Source organism: Rhinopithecus roxellana, chromosome 1 (genome assembly GCF_007565055.1).
Source record: "Rhinopithecus roxellana isolate Shanxi Qingling chromosome 1, ASM756505v1, whole genome shotgun sequence".
NCBI lineage: Eukaryota > Metazoa > Chordata > Mammalia > Primates > Cercopithecidae > Rhinopithecus > Rhinopithecus roxellana.
In genome coordinates this window covers 186,870,630-186,890,613 of record NC_044549.1, presented here as the reverse complement: position 1 = coordinate 186,890,613, position 19,984 = coordinate 186,870,630, and the positions used below count along the sequence as shown (strand labels likewise).

The following is a 19,984-nucleotide window of genomic DNA, read 5'->3' as shown; positions in this document are numbered from 1 at the left end:
GTTGGCCAGGCTGGTCTTGAACTTGACTTTGTGATCTGCCCATCTCAGCCTCCCAAAGTGCTGGGATTAAAGGCCACCGTGCCCAGCTCATTATTTTATTTTTAATTTTTTAATTTTTTGAGATGGAGTCTCACTGTCATCCAGACTGGAGTGCAGTGGCGCTATCTTGCTGAACCTCCACCTCCTGGGTTCAGCAATTCTCCTGCCTCAGCCTCCTGAGTAGCTGCGACTATGGGCATGTGTCACCATGCCTGGCTAAGTTTTGTATTTTTAGTGGAGACGGGGTTTCGCCATGTTGGCCAGGGTGGTCTCGAACTCCTTACCTCAGGTGATCTACCCATCTCGGCCTCCAATGCTGAGATTACAGGCGTGAGCCACCGCACCTGGCCTATTCCATTATTTTAAACAACACTGATTGCATAAACAAACAAACAGGCAAAAGGAAACCTAATAAAAACTCTACACTTTAACTTCGTCTCCCTGCATTTTAACTTACTGTCGTTTCTCTTTATGTCTTATTGTACTGTGTCTTGAAAAGTTGTTGTAGTTATTTTTATTGTTTTATATTTTTTTCTTTCTACTCAAGATCTGAGTAGTTTACACACAATTACAATATTATAATATTCTGTTTTTCTGTTGTTTTTTTTTTAGATGAAGTCTCGCTTTGTCACTCAGGCTGTAGTGCAGTGGCACGATCTTGGCTCACTGCAACCTCCGCCTCCCGGGTTCAATCTATTCTCTGCCTCAGCCTCCCGAGTAGCTGGGATTACAGGCACCCGCCACCAAGCCTGGCTAATTTTTTTGTATTTTTAGTAGAGACAGGGTTTCACCACATTGGCCAGGCTGGTCTTGAACTCCTGACCCCATGATCCACCCACCTCGGCATCCCAAAGTGCTGAGATTACAGGCGTGAGCCACCATGCCCGGCCTCTGTGTATGTTTATTACCAGTGAGTTTTGTACCTTCAAATAATTTCTGCTTATTAACGTCCTTTTCTTTCGGATTAAAAAAATTCCCTTTAGCGTTTCTTGTAGGACAGGTCTGGTGTTGATGAAATTCCTCAGCTTTTGTTTGTCTGGTAACAAACTTACTGCTTCTAGGGTAAAATTTTTTTTTTGCGTCAGCATTTTAAATATGTCATGCCACTCGTGGCCTATACAGTTTACACTGAGATGTCTTCTGCCAGATGTATTGGAGCTCCATTGTATATTATTTGTTTCTTTTCTCTTGCTGCTTATAGAATTCTTTTTTTTTTCGTTGACCTTGGGAGTTTATTAAATGCCTTGAGGTAGTCTCCTTGGGTCAAATCGGCTTGGTTTTCTGCAACCGTTTTGTACTTGAATATTGATATCTTTCTCTGGGTTTAGGAAGTTCTCTGTTATCCCTTTGAATAAACTTTCCTTCTTTTCTTTTTCTTTTCTTTTTTTTTTTTGAGACAGAGTTTCACTCTTGTCACCCTGACTGGAGTGCAATGGCGCGATCTCGAGTCACTGCAACCTTTACCTCCTGGGTTCAGGCGATTCTCGTGCCTCAGTCTCCCGCATACCTAGGATTACAGGTGTGCGCCACCACACCTGGCTAATTTTGTATTTTTAGTAGAGACAGGGTTTCACCACGTTGGCCAGGCTGGTCTCGAACTCCTGACTGCAGGTGATCTACCCGCCTTCGCCTCCCAAAGTGCTGAGATTACAGGCGTGAGCTACTGCGCCCAGCCTGAATAAACTTTCTACCCCTCTCTCTCTCTACTTCCTCTTTAAGGCCAATAACTCTTAGATTTGCCCTTTTGAAGCTATTGTCTAGATCTTATAGGCATGATTCATTCTTTTTTCTTTTCTTTTCTTTTTTTGAGATGGAGTCTCACTCTTACCCAGGCTGGAGTGCAGTGGCGGGATCTCGGCTCACTGACCTTCACACCCCGGGTTCAAGTGATTCTGCCTCAGCCTCCCGAGTAGCTGGGATTACTGGCACATGCCACCATGCCCAGCTAATTTTTGTATTTTTAGTAGAGATGGGGTTTCACCATATTGGTCAGCCTGGTCTCGAACTCCTGACCTTAGGTGATCCACCCTCCTCGGCCTCCCAAAGTGTTGAGATTATAGGCATGAGCCACCGTGCCTGGCCTCTTTTTTATTCTTTGTTTCTCTTGTCTCCTCTGACCATGTATTTTCAAATAGCGTGTGTTCAGGCTCACTGATTCTTCTGCTTGATCAATTATGCTATGAAGACGCTCTGATGTATTCTTCATTATGTCAGTTGCATTTTCACATTCAGAATTTCTGCTTGAGTTTAAAAAATTATTTCAGTTTCTTTGTTAAATTTGTCTAGTAGGATCCTGAATTCCTTCTCTTTGTCATCTTGAATTTCTTTGAGTTTCTTCAAAACAGCTGTTTTGAATTCTGTCTGAAAGGTCACATATCTCTGTCTGTCTGGGATTGGTCCCTGGTGTCTTATTTAGTTTGTTTGGTGAGGTCATGTTCTCCTGGATGGTCTTGATACTTGTGGATGTTTGTTGGTGTCTGGGCATTGAAGAATTAGGTATGTCTTGTAGTCTTTGTAGTCTGTGCTTGTTTGTACCCATCCTTCTTGGGAAGACTTTCCAGAGACTTGAGTGCTGTGATCTGAGTTTTTGGTCACTGCAGCTATATCTGAGTTAGGGAATACCCCCAGCTCAGTAATGCTGTGGTTCTTGCAGACTTATAAAGTTACCACCTTGCTGGTCTTGGACGAGATCTGGAAGAATTCTGTGGATTACCAGGCAGAGACTCTTGTCTTCCCTTGCTTTCTCTGAAACAAATGGAGTCTCTCTGTGCTGAGCTGCCTGGAACTGGGGGAGGGGTGACACAGGCATCCCCGTGGCCAGCCCCACTGGGACTGTACTCGGTCTGACCAGGGCCTGGAATCAGAATCCTTAGAAGCCTACCTGGTGCTTTGTTTTACTGAGGCTGTGCTGGCGCCACAACCATGAGAAAAGGTTCTTCCCATTTTTCCCTCCCCTCTCCCCAGGCAGAGAAGTCTCTACTTGTCTGCTGCCACCACAGACCCATGGGGAGTATGCCAGGATACTGCCTGTGTTCACTTAAGGCCCAAGGCTCTTTAGTCAGCTGGTGAACGCTACCAGACCTGGGACTCATCTTTCAGGGCAGTGGCTTCCCCTCTGGTCCAGAGTGGGGTCCAGAGAAGCTAAGAGCCAAAGCCTGGAATTGAGAACCCCGAGAACTTTCTTAGTGCTCTTCCCCACTTTGGCCAAGCTGGTATTTAAGCTCAGGAAAGTCTTCTTTACTCTTCCGTCTACTTTTCTTAAGCAGAAGGGGTCTGTCCTCATAGCCAACACAGCTGTGAATGTGCTGGATCACACCTGAAGCCAGCGTGTCTGAGTCTCACCCAGTGCCCATGGCATATACCACCTGGGTCCTGCTGCTGATTATTCAGGGCCCAAGGGCTCTTTAATCAGCACATGATGAATCCTGCCAGGGCTGGGTGCTTCTCTTCAAGGCAGTGGGCTCCTTTCTGGCCAAGGATGTGTCTAGAAATGTTGTTTGGGAGCTAGGGTCTGGAATGGTGGGGCCTCATAACTCTGCCCAGTGCCCTGTTCTACTGTGGCTAAGCTGGTATCCAGGTTGCAAGACAAAATTCTCTTTACTCTTCCCTCTTGTCTCCTCAAGCGGAAGGAAAGGTTTACTTTTGGAACTGCAAGCTGCACTGCCTGGGGTTGGGGGAGGGGTGATGCAAGCGCTCCTTTAGTTGCCCTGGCTGTTGTCTCACTGGGTCACATGCCCCTCAAGAGCACTAGCTCTGAGCCCAGCATAGCACTAGGACTTTCCTTGGAGTTGCAGTTCTTGTGGCCTAGATAGCATTTCGAGTTTACTTAGGACCCCAGAGCCCTTTAACTCAGGTTGGCGAGGCTTGCTGAAACTCAAGTTCTGACTACTGGGATGGGTGATTCCCCTCTGGCTAGGACTGGTCTAAATGATCCCTCCAGTGGATGCCAGTTGAGTTCTTCCTGGTGGTGTTGGTACTGCCTTTCAAAATGCAAAGTTCCACAGTCATTGCACTTTACTTTCCCTGAGTGCACAGATTCTCTGTCTGCGCCACATGGCTGGCCGTTACTGGGGGATTGGGGGAGAATAGTATTGGCAATTTATAAATGTCTTTCTTACCCTCTTTGGTGCCTCTTTCAGCCACATGAAGTTAAAACCAGTTACTGTGATTGCTCACCTGATTTTTGGTTCTTATGAAGGTGGTTTTTGGAAAGATAGTTCTTAAATTTGGTGTTCCTATTGAGAGGACAATCGGTGGAGGCTTCTGTTTGGTCATCTTGCTCTGCCTTCAATATTAACTTTTGATGGAGTTAGACCTCAGTGCTTTTCTTTGCTCACTTTTATGTAAAATTAGTTTTTCTGAACGTTTATAATGGTTGAGAGTTCAGGAAAGCTTTTCTAACATCTTAGACTTATATTATTTTTGTGTAGTGTTTGAAAATATGGCAGTTTGTTTTCTGAGACTTCCTGCTTCTATTATCTTCCCTATTTTGGTGTGAATCTTCCCTTCTCTCTTATCTCTATGTTGCTCAATTTTGATTCTATTCCCAGAAGTTTCTTCTCATCACGGGTTCTGTCATGGAACTGTAACATGTCCATTTTGAGTTTTCACAGGGTTCTGGCATCTTCTGTTTTTCTTCTAGGAAAGGGTAAAACCCCTCTGGTTTCACCTCCTGTTTCACGTTAGTGCCATAGTAAATATTAGTGATACCAATGAATTCGGGAGTTCTCTCATTCTCATAACCATCGGATGCTGCCTTGTAGCTGTTTTTGATTCCTGCACAGATGCTGGTACCATGCAGCTTTTATGGCTGTTAGTGGTTTGCCCTCCTCCACTTATATTTTAGTGTTTGTGAGAATAACTTTTCACCAGCTTTTCATATAAATACAGTTAGCTCTCTATATCGGCCAGTTTTGTATCCACAGATTCAACCGACTACAGATTGAGACCTGCAGATAAGGAAGGCCAACTGTACTACACCATTTAATAGAAGGAACTTGAGCATCCATGGATTTTGGTACTTGCAGGTGGTTCTGAAACCAATCCCCAATGTATAGGGAAGACCCACTGTATTGCTTTTGGGTTTTTAACTTTGCTCTCTAGTTGCTTCTGTTTTAATGTGGGATGCAGAGATGAAAAAAATATGCTGTGGCCATGCCATCTTCCCAGAATTGTTTCTTTATTCTCTTTTAACTGCTTTAATGTTTTTATTTTAAATGGCTTTTTAGTATTTTAGATGTCTTTTTTCCCTTCAAGAGCATATAGTTTGATTTTGAAAAATCTAGTTTGACAGTCTTTCTCTTAACTGGAGCCATTCATGATTAATGTAATTACTGATGTGGATTTAAATCTACCATATTGTCAAGTACCATGTGCTTTTCTCTCTGTTTTATCTCTTCTCTGCTTATGTTTCTCTTCTTTTGGGTTTATTTTTATTTTTATTTATTTTTTATCTTTTCCGAGGCAGAGTCTCTCTCTGTTGCCCAGGCTGGAGTGCAGTGGCACGATCTCGTCTCACTGCAACTTCCATCTCCCAGGTTCAAGTGATTCTCCTGTTTCAGCCTCCCAAGTAGCTGGGATTACAGGCGTGAGCCGCCACACTCGTCTAATTTTTTCTATTTTTAGTAAAGATGGGGTTTCACCATGTTGGCCAGGCTAGTCTTGATCTCCTGACCTCATGATCTGCCCACCTTGGCCTCCCAAAGTGCTGGGATTACAGGTGCGAGCCACTGCACCCGGCCCTTGGGTTTATTTATGCATGTATTTATTATACTTTAAGTTCTAGGGTACATGTGCACAGCGTGCAGGTGTGTTACATAGGTATACATGTGCCATGTTGGTGTGCTGCACTCATTAACTCGTCATTTACATTAGGTATTTCTCCTAATGCTATCCCTCCCCCATCCCCCCACCCCATGACAGGCCCTGGTGTGTGATGTTCCCCACCCTGTGCCTAAGTGTTCTCATTGTTCAATTCCCACCTATGAATGAGAACATGTGGTGTTTGGTTTTCTATCCTTGCGATAGTTTGCTCAGAATGATGGTTTCCAGCTTCATCCATGTCCCTACAAAGGACATTAAGTCATTCTTTTTTATGGCTGCATAGTATTCCATGGTATATATGTGCCACATTTTCTTAATCCAGTCTATCATTGATGGACATTTGGGTTGATTCCAAGACTTTGCTATTGGGAATAGTGCCGCAATAAACATACCTGTGCATGTGTCTCTATAGTAGCATGATTTCAGTAATGGGATGGCTGGGTCAAATGGTATTTCTAGTTCTAGATCCTTGAGGAACTGCCACACCATCTTCCACAATGGTTGAACTAGTTTACAGTCCTACCAACAGTGTAAAAGCTTTCTATTTCTCCACATCCTCTCCAGCACCTGTTGTTTCCTGACTTTTTAATGACCACCATTCTAACTGCTGTGAGATGGTATCTCATTGTGGTTTTGATTTGCATTTCTCTGGTGACCAGTGATGATGAGCATTTTTTCATGTGTTTTTTGGCTGCATAAATGTCTTCTTTTGAAAAGTGTCTGTTCATATCCTTCACCCATTTTTTGATGGGATTGTTTGATTTTTTCTTGTAAATTTGTTTAAGTTCTTTGTAGATTCTGGATACTAGCCCTTTGTCAGATGGTTAGATTGCAAAAATTTTCTCCCATTCTGTAGGTTGCCTGTTCACTCTGATGGTAGTGTGTTCGGAATTGGTGGGTTCTTGGTCTCACTGACTTCAAGAATGAAGCCGTGGACCCTCACGGTGAGTGTTAACGGTTCTTAAAGATGGTGTGTCTGGAGTTTGTTCCTTCAGATGTTCAGATGTGTCCGGAGTTTTTTCCTTCTGGTGGGTTCGTGGTCTCACTGATTTTAGGCGTGAAGCTGCAGAACTTCGTGGTGAGTGTTACAGCTCATAAAGGCGGTGCGTCTGGAGTTGTTCGTCCTTCCCGGTGGGTTCATGGTCTCGCTGGCTTCAGGAGTGAAGCTGCAGACCTTTGCAGTGAATGTTGCAGCTCATAAGGGTGGCGTGGACTCAAAGACTGAGCAGCAGCAAGATTCATTGTAAAGAGCAAAAGAATAAAACTTCCACAGCATGGAAGGGGACCTGAGCAGGTTGCCGCTGCTGGCTTGTGCAGCCTGCTTTTATTCTCTTATTTGACCCCACCCACATCTTGCTGATTGGTCCATGGCCCATTTTACAGAGAGCTGATTGATTGGTCTGTTTTGACAGGGTGATGATTGGTGCGTTTACAAACCTTGAGCTAGACACAGAGTGCTGATTGGTGCATTTACAATCCTTTAACTAGACACAAAGTGCTGATTGGTATGTTTACAATCCTTTAGCTAGACACAAAAGTTCTCCAAGTCCCCACCAGATTAGCTAGACACAGAGCACTGACTGGTGCATTTACAATCCTTTAGCTAGACATAAAAGTTCTCCAAGTCCCTACCAGATGAGCTAGATACAGAGTGCTCATTGGTACATCCACAAACCCCAGGCTAGAGGCAGAGTGCTGATTGTTGCATTTGCAATCCTGTAGCTAGACATAAAAGTTCTCCAAGTACCCACCCTGCCGGGCCTCAGGAGCTCAGCTGGCTTCGCTTAGTGCTGGCACTCCTCCGCCCTTGGGCGGTCGATGGGACCAGGTGCCACAGAGCAGGGGGCGGTGCTGTCAGGGAGGCTCGGGCTGTGTGGGAACCCACGGGGGAGGGGGCTCCGGCATGGCAGGCTGCAGGTCCTGAGCCCTGCCCCGCAGGGAGGTGGCTGAGGCCTGGGGAGAATTTGAGTGCCGCGTGGGTGGGCCAGCAGTGCTGGGGGACCTGGTGCACTCTCCACAGCTGCTGGCCCGGGTGGTAAGCCCCTCATTGCCTGGGGCCAGCGGTGCCAGCCAGCCGCTCTGAGCAAGGGGCTGCAGAGCCTGCACCCACCCGGAACTCACGCGGGCTTGTGAGCGCCGCGCACAGCCCTGTTTCCCTCCCACGCCTCTCCCTCCACACCTCCCTGCAAACAGGGAGCCGGATCCGGCCTCAGCCAGCCTAGAGAGGGGCTCCCACAGTTCAGTGGTGGGATGAAGGGCTCCTCAAGCACTGCCAGAGTGGATGCTGAGGCCGAGGAAGCGCCGAGAGTGAGGGCTGCTAGCATGTTGTCCCCTCTCAGTAGTTTCTTTTGCTGTGCAGAAGCTCTTTAGTTTAATTGAATCCCATTTGTCTGTTTTGGCTTTTGTTGCCATTGCTTTTGGTGTCTTAGTCATGACGTCCTTGCCCATGCCTATGTTCTGAATGGTATTGCCTAGGTTTTCTTGTAGGGTTTTTATGGTTTTAGGTCTAACATTTAAATCTTTAATCCGTCTTGAATTAATTATTGTACAAGGTGTAAGGAAGGGATCCCAGTTTCAGCTTTTTACATATGGCTAGCCAGTTTTCACAGCAGCATTTGTAAATAGGAAATCCTTTCCCTATTTCTTGTTTTTGTCAGGTTTGTCGAAGATCAGATGGTTGTAGATGTGTGGTGTTATTTCTGAGGCCTCTGTTCTGTTCCATTGGTCTATATTTCTGTTTTGGTACCAGTACCATGCTGGTTTGGTTACTGTAGCATTGTAGTATAGTTTGAAGTCAGGTAGCGTGATGCCTCTAGCTTTGTTCTTTTTGCTTAGGATTGTCTTGGCTATGAGGGCTCTTTTGTGGTTCCATATGAACTTTAAAGTATTTTTTCCAATTCTTTGAAGAAAGTCATTGGTAGCATGATGGGGATGGCATTAAATCTATAAATTACCTTGGACAGTATGGCCATTTTCACGATATTGATTCTTCCTATCCATGAGCATAGAATGTTCTTCCATTTGTTTGTGTCCTCTTTTGTTTCGTTGAGCAGTGGTTTGTAGTTCTCCTTGAAGAGGTCCTTCATATCCCTTGTAAGCTGGATTCTCAGGTATTTTATTCTCTTTGTAGCAATTGTGAATGGGAGTTCACTCATGATTTGGCTTTTTGTTTGTTTGTTACTGGTGTATAGGAATGCTTGTGATTTTTCTCTTTGATTTTGTATACTGAGACTTTGATGAAGGTGCTTATCAGCTTGAGGAGATTTTGGTCTGAGACAGTGGGGTTTGCTTAATATACAATCAATGTCATCTGCAAACAGGGACAATTTGACTTCCTCTTTTCCTAATTGAATACCCTTTTTTTCTTTTCCTTGCCTGATTGCCCTGGGCAGAACTTCCAACACTATGTTGGATAGAAGTGGTGAGAGAGGGCATCCCTGTCTTGTGCCAGTTTTCAAAGGAAGTGCTTCCAGTTTTTGCCCATTCAGTATGATATTAGCTGTGGGTTTGTCATAAATAGCTCTTATTATTTTGAGATACAGTCCATCAATACCTAGTTTATTGAAAGTTTTTAGCATGAAGGGCTATTGAATTTTGTTGAAGGCCTTTTCTGCATCTATTGAGATAATCATGTGGTTTTTGCCTTTGGTTCTGTTTATGTGATGGATTACGTTTATTGATTTGCATGTGTTGAACCAGCCTTGCATCCCAGGGATGAAGCCAACTTGATCTTGGTGGATAAGCTTTTTGATGTGCTGCTGGATTCGGTTTGCCAGTATTTTATTTAGGATTTTCACATTGATTTTCATCAGAGATATTGGTCTAAAATTTTCTTTTTTTTTTTTTTTTTTTTTTTTTTGAGACGGAGTCTCGCTCTGTCGCCCAGGCTGGAGTGCAGTGGCGCGATCTCGGCTCACTGCAAGCTCCGCTTCCCGGGTTCACGCCATTCTCCTGCCTCAGCCTCCTGAGTAGCTGGGACTACAGGCGCCCGCCACCGCGTCCGGCTAAGTTTTTGTATTTTTAGTAGAGACGGGGTTTCACCATGGTCTCGATCTCCTGACCTTGTGATCCGCCCGTCTCGGCCTCCCAAAGTGCTGGGATTACAGGCGTGAGCCACCGCGCCCGGCCCTAAAATTTTCTTTTTTTGTTGTGTCTCTGCCAGCCTTTGGTATCAGGATGATGCTGTCCTCATAAAATGAGTTAGGGAGGATTCTCTCTTCTTCTATTGATTGGAATAGTTTCAGAAGAAATGGCACCAGCTCCTCTTTGTACCTCTGGTAGAATTTGGCTGTGAATCCATCTGGTCCTGGACTTTTTTTGGTTGGTAGGCTGTTAATTATTGAGCCTGTTATTGATCTATTCAGGGATTCGACTTCTTCGTGGTTTAGACTTGGGAGGGCATATGTGTCCAGGAATTTATCCATTTCTTCTAGATTTTCTAGTTTATTTGTGTAGAGGTGTTTATAGTATTCTCTGATGGTAGTTTGTATTTCTGTGGGGTTGGTGGTGATATCCCCTTTATCATTTTTTATTGTGTCTCTTCGATTATTCTCTCTTTTCTTCTTTATTAGTTTTGCTAGCAGTCTATTTTGTTGATCTTTTCAAAAAATTAGCTCCTGGATTCATTGATTTTTTTTTTTTGAAGGGTTTTTTTTGTGTTTCTATCTCCTTCAGTTCTGCTGTGATCTTAGTTATTTCTTGTCTTCTGCTAGCTTTTGAATTTGTTTGCTCTTGCTTCTCTAGTTCTTTTAATTGTGATGTTAGGGTGTCTATTTTAGATCTTTCCTGCTTTCTCTTGTGGGCATTTAGTGCTATAAATTTCCCTGCTACACATTACTTTAAATGTGTCCCAGATATTCTGGTACGTTGTGTCTTTGTTCTCATTGGTTTCAAAGAACATCTTTATTTCTCTCTTCATTTTTTTATTTACCCAGTAGTCATTCAGGAGCAGATTGTTCAGTTTCCATGTAGTTGTGCAGTTTTGAGTGAGTTTCTTAATCCTGAGTTCTAATTTGATTGCACTGTGGTCTGAGAGACAGTTTGTTGTGATTTCTGTTCTTTTACATTTGCTGAGGAGTGTTTTACTTCCAACTATGTGGTCAATTTTTGAATAAGTTTGATGTGGTACTGAGAAGAATGTATATTCTGTTGCTTTGGGGTGGAGAGTTCTGTAGATGTGTATTAGGTCTGCTTGGTGCAGAGCTGAGTTCAAGTCCTGGATATCCTTGTTAACTTTCTGTCTCGTTGATCTGTCTAATACTGACATTGGGATGTTAAAGTCTCCCATTATTATTGTGTGGGAGTCTAAGTCTCCTTGTAGGTCTCTAAGGACTTGCTTTATGAATCTGGGTGCTCCTGTATTGGGTGCATCTATATTTAGGATAGCTAGCTCTTCTTTTTGAATTGATCCCTTTACCATTATGTAATAGCCTTCTTTGTCTCTTTTGATCTTTGTTGGTTTAAAGTCTCTTTTATCAGAGACTAGGGTTGCAACCCCTACTTTTTTTTTTTTTTTTTTTTTTTGCTTTCCATGTGCTTGGTAGATCTTCCTCCATCCCTTTATTTTGAGCCTGTGTGTGTCTCTGCACATGAGATGGGTCTCCTGAATACAGAACACTGATGAGTCTTAACTCTTTATCCAGTTTGCCAGTCTGTCTTTTAATTGGTACATTTATCCCATTTGTATTTAAGGTTAATATTGTTATGTGTGAATTTGATCCTGTCATTTTGATGGTAGCTGGTTATTTTGCCCGTTAGTTGATGCAGTTTCTTCCTAGCATTGATGATCTTTACAATTTGGCATGTTTTTGCAGTGGCTGGTACTGGTTGTTCCTTTCCATGTTTAGTGCTTCCTTCAGGAGCTCTTGTAAGGCAGGCCTGGTGGTGACAAAATCTCTCAGCATTTGCTTGTCTGTAAAGGATTTTATTTCTCCTTCACTTATGAAGCTTAGTTTGGCTGATATGAAATTCTGGGTTTTAAATTCTTTTCTTTAAGAATGTTGAATATTGGCCCTCACTCTCTTCTGGCTTGTAGGGTTTCTGCCGAGAGATCCGCTGTTAGTCTGATGGACTTCCCTTTGTGGTTAACCCGACCTTTCTCTCTGGCTGCCCTTAACATTTTTTCCTTCATTTCAACCTTGGTGAATCTGACAATTATGTGTCTTGGGGTTGTTCTTCTCGAGGAGTATCTTTGTGGTGTTCTCAGTATTTCCTGAATTTGAATGTTGGCCTGTCTTGCTAGGTTGGGGTAGTTCTCCTGGATAATATCCTGAGGAGTGTTTTCCAGCTTGGTTCCATTCTCCCTGTCACTTTTGGGTACACCAATCAAACGTAGATTTGGTCTTTTCACATAGTCCCATATTTCTTGGAAGCTTTGTTCGTTCCTTTTTACTCTTTTTTCTCTAAACTTATTTTCTCACTTCATTTCATTAATTTTATCATCAATCACTGATATCTTTTCTACTACTTGATCAAATCGGCTACTGAAGCTTGTGGTGCATGCGTCACCTAGTTCTTATGTCATGGTTTTCAGCTCCATCAGGTCATTTGAGGTCTTCTCTACACAGTTTTTTCTAGTAAGCCATTTGTCTAATCTTTTTTCAAGGTTTTTAGCTTTCTTGTGATGGGTTTGAACATCCTCCTTAGGTTGGAGAAGTTTGTTATTACCGACCTTTTGAAGCCTACTTCTGTCGACTCATCAAAGTCATTCTCCATCCAGCCTTGTTCCGTTGCTGATGAGGAGCTGCGATCCTTTGGAGGAGAAGAGGCACTCTGATTTTTAGAATTTTCAGCTTTTCTGCTGTTGTTTCTCCCCATCTTTGTGGTTTTATCTACCTTTGGTGTTTGATGATGGTGACTTACAGATGGGATTTTGGTGTGGATGTCCTTTTTGTTGACGTTGATGCTATTCCTTTCTGTTTGTTAGTTTTCTTTCTAACAGGTCCCTCAGCTGCAGGTCTATGGGAGTTTGCTGGGGGTCCACTCCAGACCCTGTTTGCCTTGGTATCACCAGCGGAGGCTGCAGAACAGCAAATATTGCAGAACAGCAAATATTGCTGCCTGATCCTTCCTCTGAAAGGTTCGTCTCAGAGGGGCACCCGGCTGTATGAGGTGTCAGTTGGGTTCTACTGGGAGGTGTCTCCCAGTTAGGCTACATGGAGGTCAGGGACCCACTTGAGGAGGCAGTCTGTCCGTTCTCAGAGCTCAAACACCGTGCTGGGAGAACCACTGCTGTCTTTAGAGCTGTCAGACAGGGATGTTTCAGTCTGCAGAAGTTTCTGCTGCCTTTTGTTCAGGTATGCCCTGCCCCCAGAGGTGGAGTCCACAGAGGCAGGCAGACCTCGTTGAGCTGTGGTGGGCTCCACCCAGTTCGAGCTTCCTGGCTGCTTTGTTAACCTACTCAAGCCTCAGCAATGGCGGACGCCCCTCCCTCAACCAGGCTGCCACCTTGCAGTTCAATCAGTCAGCAAGGCTCCGTGGGCATGGGACCCGCTGAGCCAGGCACGGGATATAATCTCCTGGTTTGCAATTTGCTAAGACCATTGGAAAAGTGCAGTATTTGGGTAGCAGTGTCTCGATTTTCCTGGTACAGTCTGTCATGGCTTCCTTTGGCTACGAAAGTGAAATACCCTGACTCCTTGCGTTTCCTGGGTGAGGTGATGCCCCGCCCTGTTTCGGCTCGCCCTCTGTGGGCTGCACCTGCTTTCCAGCCAGTCCCAATGAGAAGAACCAGGTACCTCAGTTGGAAGTGCAGAAATCACCTGTCTTTTGCATCAATCACACTGGGAGCTGCAGACTAGAGCCGTTCATATTCGGCCATCTTGGACTTGGGTATATTTTTAAAAATCCATCATTATAGTCTTGTTTTTCCCCTTTACTAGTTAGAAAATTATATGCTTCTGTTCAGTTCTTCAGTTGATGTCCTAGAAATTCTCAAGCATCCTTAACTTATACAAAAGCCCAATGTTAACAGATACCTTTACCAGTGTCCACCTGGATTGTAAACAAACTTAGAACACTGTTACTCCATTTGCCCTACTCTCAGCTAATATATTTCTGTTATTGTGCACTTTAATTGTATATTTTAAACTTCACAAGATCTCGTTATGTAGTCTGTGTTTAGACTCGCTCATTTTTTTGCTCTTTTTTTCTATATCTCTGCTTTTCTATCAGGGAGTCTTCTGCATGAAGCATCTTCTTTAGAATTTTTTTACAGGGCAGATTTGATGAACCCTCTCAGATTTATTTTGTGTCATGTAATTGAAAATATATTTCTTTTGCCTTTATTATTCATTAATGAATGTTTTCACTGGCTTTAGAATTTTAGATCAGCAATTATTTTCTTTCAGCACATTGAAGATATGTCTAGGTATGGCTGACTTTTTTTTTCTTTTTTCTTTTTTACTTTATCCCAGTTGCAGTATGTTGGGTTTCTAGAATGTGTGGATTTGTGTCTTTCATTGATTCTCAAATTTTTCTTAGCCATTAGCTCTTCAAATGCTGCTTCTACTCCATTCTTTCCTTTGTTCTTGGGTACCAGTTATGCATTATACTTCATCAGTGTATCCTCTGTTTGGAGGAGTATGTCCTCTGTATTTTTCTGAATGCAGCATAAAGAACTGAAAGAAGCATCTTCCAAAAGTTAACAGTTTATTAATGTCACATGCTTTTCACATTGTACAGTTAGATACTTCCTTCATTCTGTGGTGGGGGGTGGGACAGGACAGAGTATGTGTGTGTGTGGTATATGTGTAAAATCCCAGAATACTTTATTTCCAGAGGAGAATATTATAAGATAGGGTTTATTCAAATGAGTCTTACAATCTGCTATCTAAGAAGTCATAAAGTTTTGCCGCAGGAATGACCTGAATTGCCCTGCAAGAGAAGTGGATTATTTTAAATATACTTTTCTTTAACTCCTATTGCACTTTTTGTCTTTTTTCATTTAGGCAACTCAAATTTTTTAATTGCCAATTTCTGTTTCTTTTGATTCTACAAAAGAAACGATGTTTCCGGTAGCCCCTAAACCTCAGGATTCCAATCAACCATCAGACAGACTTATGATTGAAAAACAGGTAAACTTAAAATATTTTAAGACATTACTTCTCAAAATATGTGCCAAAGAATGCTACATCTGCAAACAGGAAAATTTGACTTTAAAAGGATTCTTTTCTCATAATTTTGGGAAATGCTGGGTTAAAGACTATGAAATGGTTGAATTACTCTAAGACTTCACAATATTAGTCTCCAAAGGGAGGATTTAGTATACAACATTTCATACCTACTTAACACTAGTTTGATGAACTTTTCATTAGACTTGTGTTCTGTAGCATGTACTTTGGAAAATGCCATTCCCAACTATTTTCAGAATTTACAATTACTTTACCTTAAAATGTAAGAGGTATCAGGGAACAATATGTATAAGTTAATCATTCAAAATATGTGACTTTATTATGTATAGAGCATTTTATTTTTATGAGTTACAGTAGATGTTCTGAGACACTAACTCAGAGCTTTTGGCTCCTAAAACAAACATCAGTGATAATTTTAGTTGTGTTTACCACGTAGTTAAACTCTGTGATCAGAAAGACTAAAGCATAAATGAGGGAAAAGTTATGAGTGGGAGGAGGTGTCAAAAAAAAGGAGGAAAAAGTAAACAGTCAAAAAGAAAGACTTGTTTGACTTTGAGAGCATCTTTCAGTGTGATTCTGTTAGAGTCAGTTATCCAGATGGACAGGCTTCTTTTTATAGTTAGACCTTGTCCATTTGACAAGGAGCTGTCTGAAATATTGGCTCCAACTAGTCAGGTATGTTTTGATTTTTTTGTGACCCTAGTCATTATGAAAGTGATACTTAGAAGTGACTCACCTTTTCTTTACTATTCAGTTATTATAGCCTAGTGTGCAGCTGTTTATTCTGAGCAAGGTGTGGTTTGGCTTATTAAATCTGAAACCTTAGAGTTGTTTGATTCACTGAAATTACAAGGTGTTTTTATTGTTGTTAGTTTTGTCCATTGAGGCCTACATGTGAGTATTCTGTATAATGCAACAATTTGTGCTTATTTACATACTTCTAATCTATTACTAATTTTGCTGGAAACAATAAATGTGTTTTTTGGATATTGTATATGCATAAACATTTATACTTAAAACTTTTGAAGAAAAAGTTCTATTCTGAAAATGCAGGAAATTATATATGAGAGAATTTCTTCACTTTATATCTTAAAGTTGACCCTTTTTCCTGTCTTTGTAATTGTAGCAGGAAGAAGCAGAATGGGAAAGCATAAATGTGCTATTGATGATGCATGGCTTAAAACCTTTGTCTCTAGTCAGAAGAACAGATCTCAAAGGTAATTAGATCCTATTCTTGCTGATTAAGGTAAAAAGTATTTTTCCTTAAAAATTTTTTTATCTTAAATCTTTTGCCTTTTATTTTTACTATCTGTATTATATACTTTTAAAAATGTAGATCTCATCATTTTTGACAAACAGTCATCACAAAGGATGAGACAGAATTTGAAATTGTTGGTGGAAGAAACATCACGTCAACAGAACATGATACAGGAGCTTATAGAAACTAATCAGCAGCTTAGGTAAGAAAATGGAAAATATTTCTTTTGAATTGTTTGTATGCATTCTAAAAATAACTGCATTGAAAACAATCTTGAAATTTAATTTCCCATTTTGATTAAATATTAAACTAAAAAATATTTTTATAGGTAAAATTTTCATAGGTAAATCTTTTGGTAATAACTTAGCATATATGTTTAATGTACCCTATATTTCTTCTATTAGTTTCTGTTGCAGGATGAGCATCTCAAATCTGAAAATTTGAAAGGCTCCAAAATTTGAAACTTTTTGAGCACCAACATGATACTTAAAGGAAATGCTTATTGGAGCATTTTGGATTTTGGATTTTCAGATTTGAGATGCTTAACTAGTAAGTACGATGCAAATATTCCAAAATCTGAAAAAATCTGAAATATGAATTACTTCTGATTCCAAGCATTTTGGATAAAGAGAATGCAAAGAAACTTTAGAAAGTCAATACGTTGTTATATGGATATGTTTGGTAATTTGATTTATTTTTTAATACTAAGGGAAGAAATTGTATGTCTGTTAACTTAGAAATGAACTTCAGCTAGAGCACAGCCGAGCAACCAATCAAGAACAACGAGCTAATGACTTGGAACAAATTATGGAGAGTGTGAAATCCAAAATTGGTGAATTGGAGGATGAATCACTAAACAGGGCTTGCCAGCAACAGAATAAAATAAAAGATCTTCAAAAGGAGCAGAAAACTTTACAGGTACTGACTTATGAATTCCTAGATGATGGTTAGTTAGTACTAAAACATCTCATTATGGTCCCAGGTGACTTCCATGTTGTTTGATTCAGTGTTTTTTACCTTTTTTGGCCTATCACTGCTACCTTGAAATTCTCTTCACTTGATTTCCAGAATGTCCTCTTTGTTTCCCTCTGACCTCACTGATCATTCTCTAATTTCTTTTGCTGTTTTTTTCCCCTCATCTCCCTAGGCTCTTAGTATTGGAATTCCCCAGTGCTCAGTCTTTAGATCTTTTCTCTTTCCTATATACTTTGATTCCCTTGGTAATCTCAATCTAATATAGGATCCAAAATTTATATCTGTAGCCCCATCCTCTCCCCGAATTCCAGACTCATATCCAGTTGCCTACTTGATATCTCTACTGGATATCTAATAGGCATCTACAACTTTATTTATTTACTTTTTTGAGACAGCGTCTGGCTCTGTCACCCAGGGTGGAGTGCAGTGGCGCAATCATGGCCCAGTGCAACCTCTGCCTCCTGTGCTCAGGTGATCCTTCCACCTCAGCCTCTGGAGTAGCTGGGACTACAGGCACATGCCACCATGCCTGGCTAATTTTTATATTTTTTATAGAGACAGGCTTTTGCCATGTTACCTAGGCTGGTCTCAAACTCCTGAGCTCAAGTGATGCGCCTGCCTCGGCCTCCCAAAGTGCTGGGATTACAGGTGTGGGGCACTGCACCTGGCTGGCATCTACAACTTTTTATGTCTAAAACAGAAATTTTATGACATTAAATAATTAACTTTCTAATTTTAAAAGCTTAAAACGTGGGTGTTTATTGTGATTAAAGGAAATGAATCTTGTGCTGGTAACTAATGTTTAGTTGTGTGAGATGTTTCTGATCTTTACCAACATTATATCATTATAAACATTAAGTTCTTATTTTAGTGGTTTTGCTGACACAACAGTATATATACCTTTGCATATGTGAGTTCAGGCTATCTAAAAGGGAGCAGTATTCATCAGGCAGGGTCTGGAAGTCCCCTCAGTGTATGCTGGCAGTATTGGAAGGATCAGATGAGTTAGTATAAATTCCATGGAGTCCGAGAGAATTAACCAGAGATACTAGGGAGCTCTAGTATGAGGATAGAGGCAGTTGGTGCTCTGACCTTGTTTATGTGCCAGCTTGGGGCAGGCAGTACTAGAACTGCTGATATTGATCATAGTTTCAGAGAAGACATTGTTTGACAAACTCCTCTACCATTAGAATGCTATATTTTTAGGTTGGCTTTTTTTTTTTTTTTTTTTTGAGACAGAGTTCAGCTCTGTCGCCCAGGCTGGAGTGCAGTGGCATGATCTAGCCTCACTGCAACCTCTGCGTCCCAGGTTCAAGCAATTCTCCTGCCTCAGCCTCCCAAGTAGCTGAGACTACAGGCATGCACCACCATGCCCGGCTAATTTTTTGTATTTTAGTAGAGATGGAGTTTCACTATCTTGGCCAGGCTAGTCTCGAACTCATGACTTCATGATCCACCTGCCTCAGCCTCCCAAAGTGCTGAGATTATAGGCGTGAGCCACTGTGCCCGGCCTAGGTTGGCTTTGTTAACAAGGTTGCTTTCCTCATCGATAGTATATTTATAACATCTCTCTAAAGGGAGGGGTATTTTGGAAATATTTTCTGTATGCATTGGTTTTGACCTTGCTCTTATAGGGCAAGTGGAAATCTGAAACTCTTTAAATCATTGACTTATTGGTGTGAAAAGCAGCCATCAGAAGCTGTAAAGGTGCTGTGCTGGGTCTTTGGCTGAGTGAACGAGTTCAGAGCAGGGAAGACCAGTGGTCTTTGTTGGGGAAGATATCTATTTGTCTTTCAGAGAGGTTGAGATATAATTAATAACAAAATTAAATTATTAGAAATACAAGGCTTACACATTTACCAGGGTTTTAAGCACTTCAAAGAACAGATACATGAGAGTTCATTGGTAAGGGGTGACTTGAATGTAATGCCATGTATTTTCTATCAAATGGTTTCATCTATCATAAATGATTTATCATGCCTTTAGCTCTTTGTTCCAGGTCCCAAAGATTTGTCCTGTAGCTTATAAATTGGTACAGAGGAGGTTTCATGTTTCAGTCATCCATAGAAGGGGAAAGGCAAATAGGATTGAGGAGTGGGTACCTGGGGTTGGGGAAGGCTATCTGTCCTAATATGATCAACTGAAATTAGTTGTTTGTTTTTTTAAGTCTCTGATGGGTACTTTATAGAGTGTCAACAGAAATCAGCAAACCCAAGGAATTGCTGTCCCTGAATGTTGCTAGGTTGCCTCATTTCATACTAGTCAAACATCTTATTCTATTATAGAGAAGGAAAAAATATTTTTACTTCTATCCTTTCAGATTCTCAATCAGGGCTCTATAACAAAAGACTAACAAGTGAAAAACAAACAAGTTTATGAATATATCGTATATACATGGGAGAAACCCATGGATGTTGGGCTCGAAGAGATTGTTAGAACTTGGACTTCTACAGCATCTTAACAACAACCACCACGAGTAAATTTTCAGAGAAGTGGCAAGACAGAGGAAAAAGACTTTGAGTCTCTAGGGAAGCAAACTGTGGGAAGGTAAATATATCAGGGACTAATGGAAGATAAGGGCTAGTCAGTAAAGTTGGTTATGTTGAGTCCTCTAGTGCCACCTCTGGGCTAATAAGGATCCAGGGTTGTCACTGGATTAATTTCTGTACAAATTTATGTACTCCTTTAGGCTAATAAAGGAAGGGCAGAGAGCTTTTCTTGTGTTATCGTCTTAGTTGCCTTCAACTCAGAATAATCC

General features: G+C 41.5%; 1 protein-coding gene across 6 annotated transcripts in view; it reads left to right on the top strand.

Annotated features, from left to right (window-relative positions):
- Window positions 1–19,984, top strand: part of CEP70 (centrosomal protein 70) — a 114,896-nt gene that overhangs the window by 12,753 nt on the left and 82,159 nt on the right. For 2 of the 6 annotated variants that reach the window (XM_030934555.1, XM_030934559.1), the window contains 4 exons: window positions 14,863–14,936; window positions 16,120–16,210; window positions 16,330–16,453; window positions 16,989–17,169. In XM_030934555.1, the coding sequence (XP_030790415.1) occupies window positions 14,868–14,936; window positions 16,120–16,210; window positions 16,330–16,453; window positions 16,989–17,169 (465 nt within the window). In that variant the 5' untranslated portion in view covers window positions 14,863–14,867. Of the gene's footprint in view, window positions 1–14,810; window positions 14,937–16,119; window positions 16,211–16,329; window positions 16,454–16,960; window positions 17,170–19,984 lie in introns of those variants that run through there. The other 4 variants (XM_030934553.1, XM_030934566.1, XM_030934564.1 and 1 more) reach the window with 3 other exon arrangements.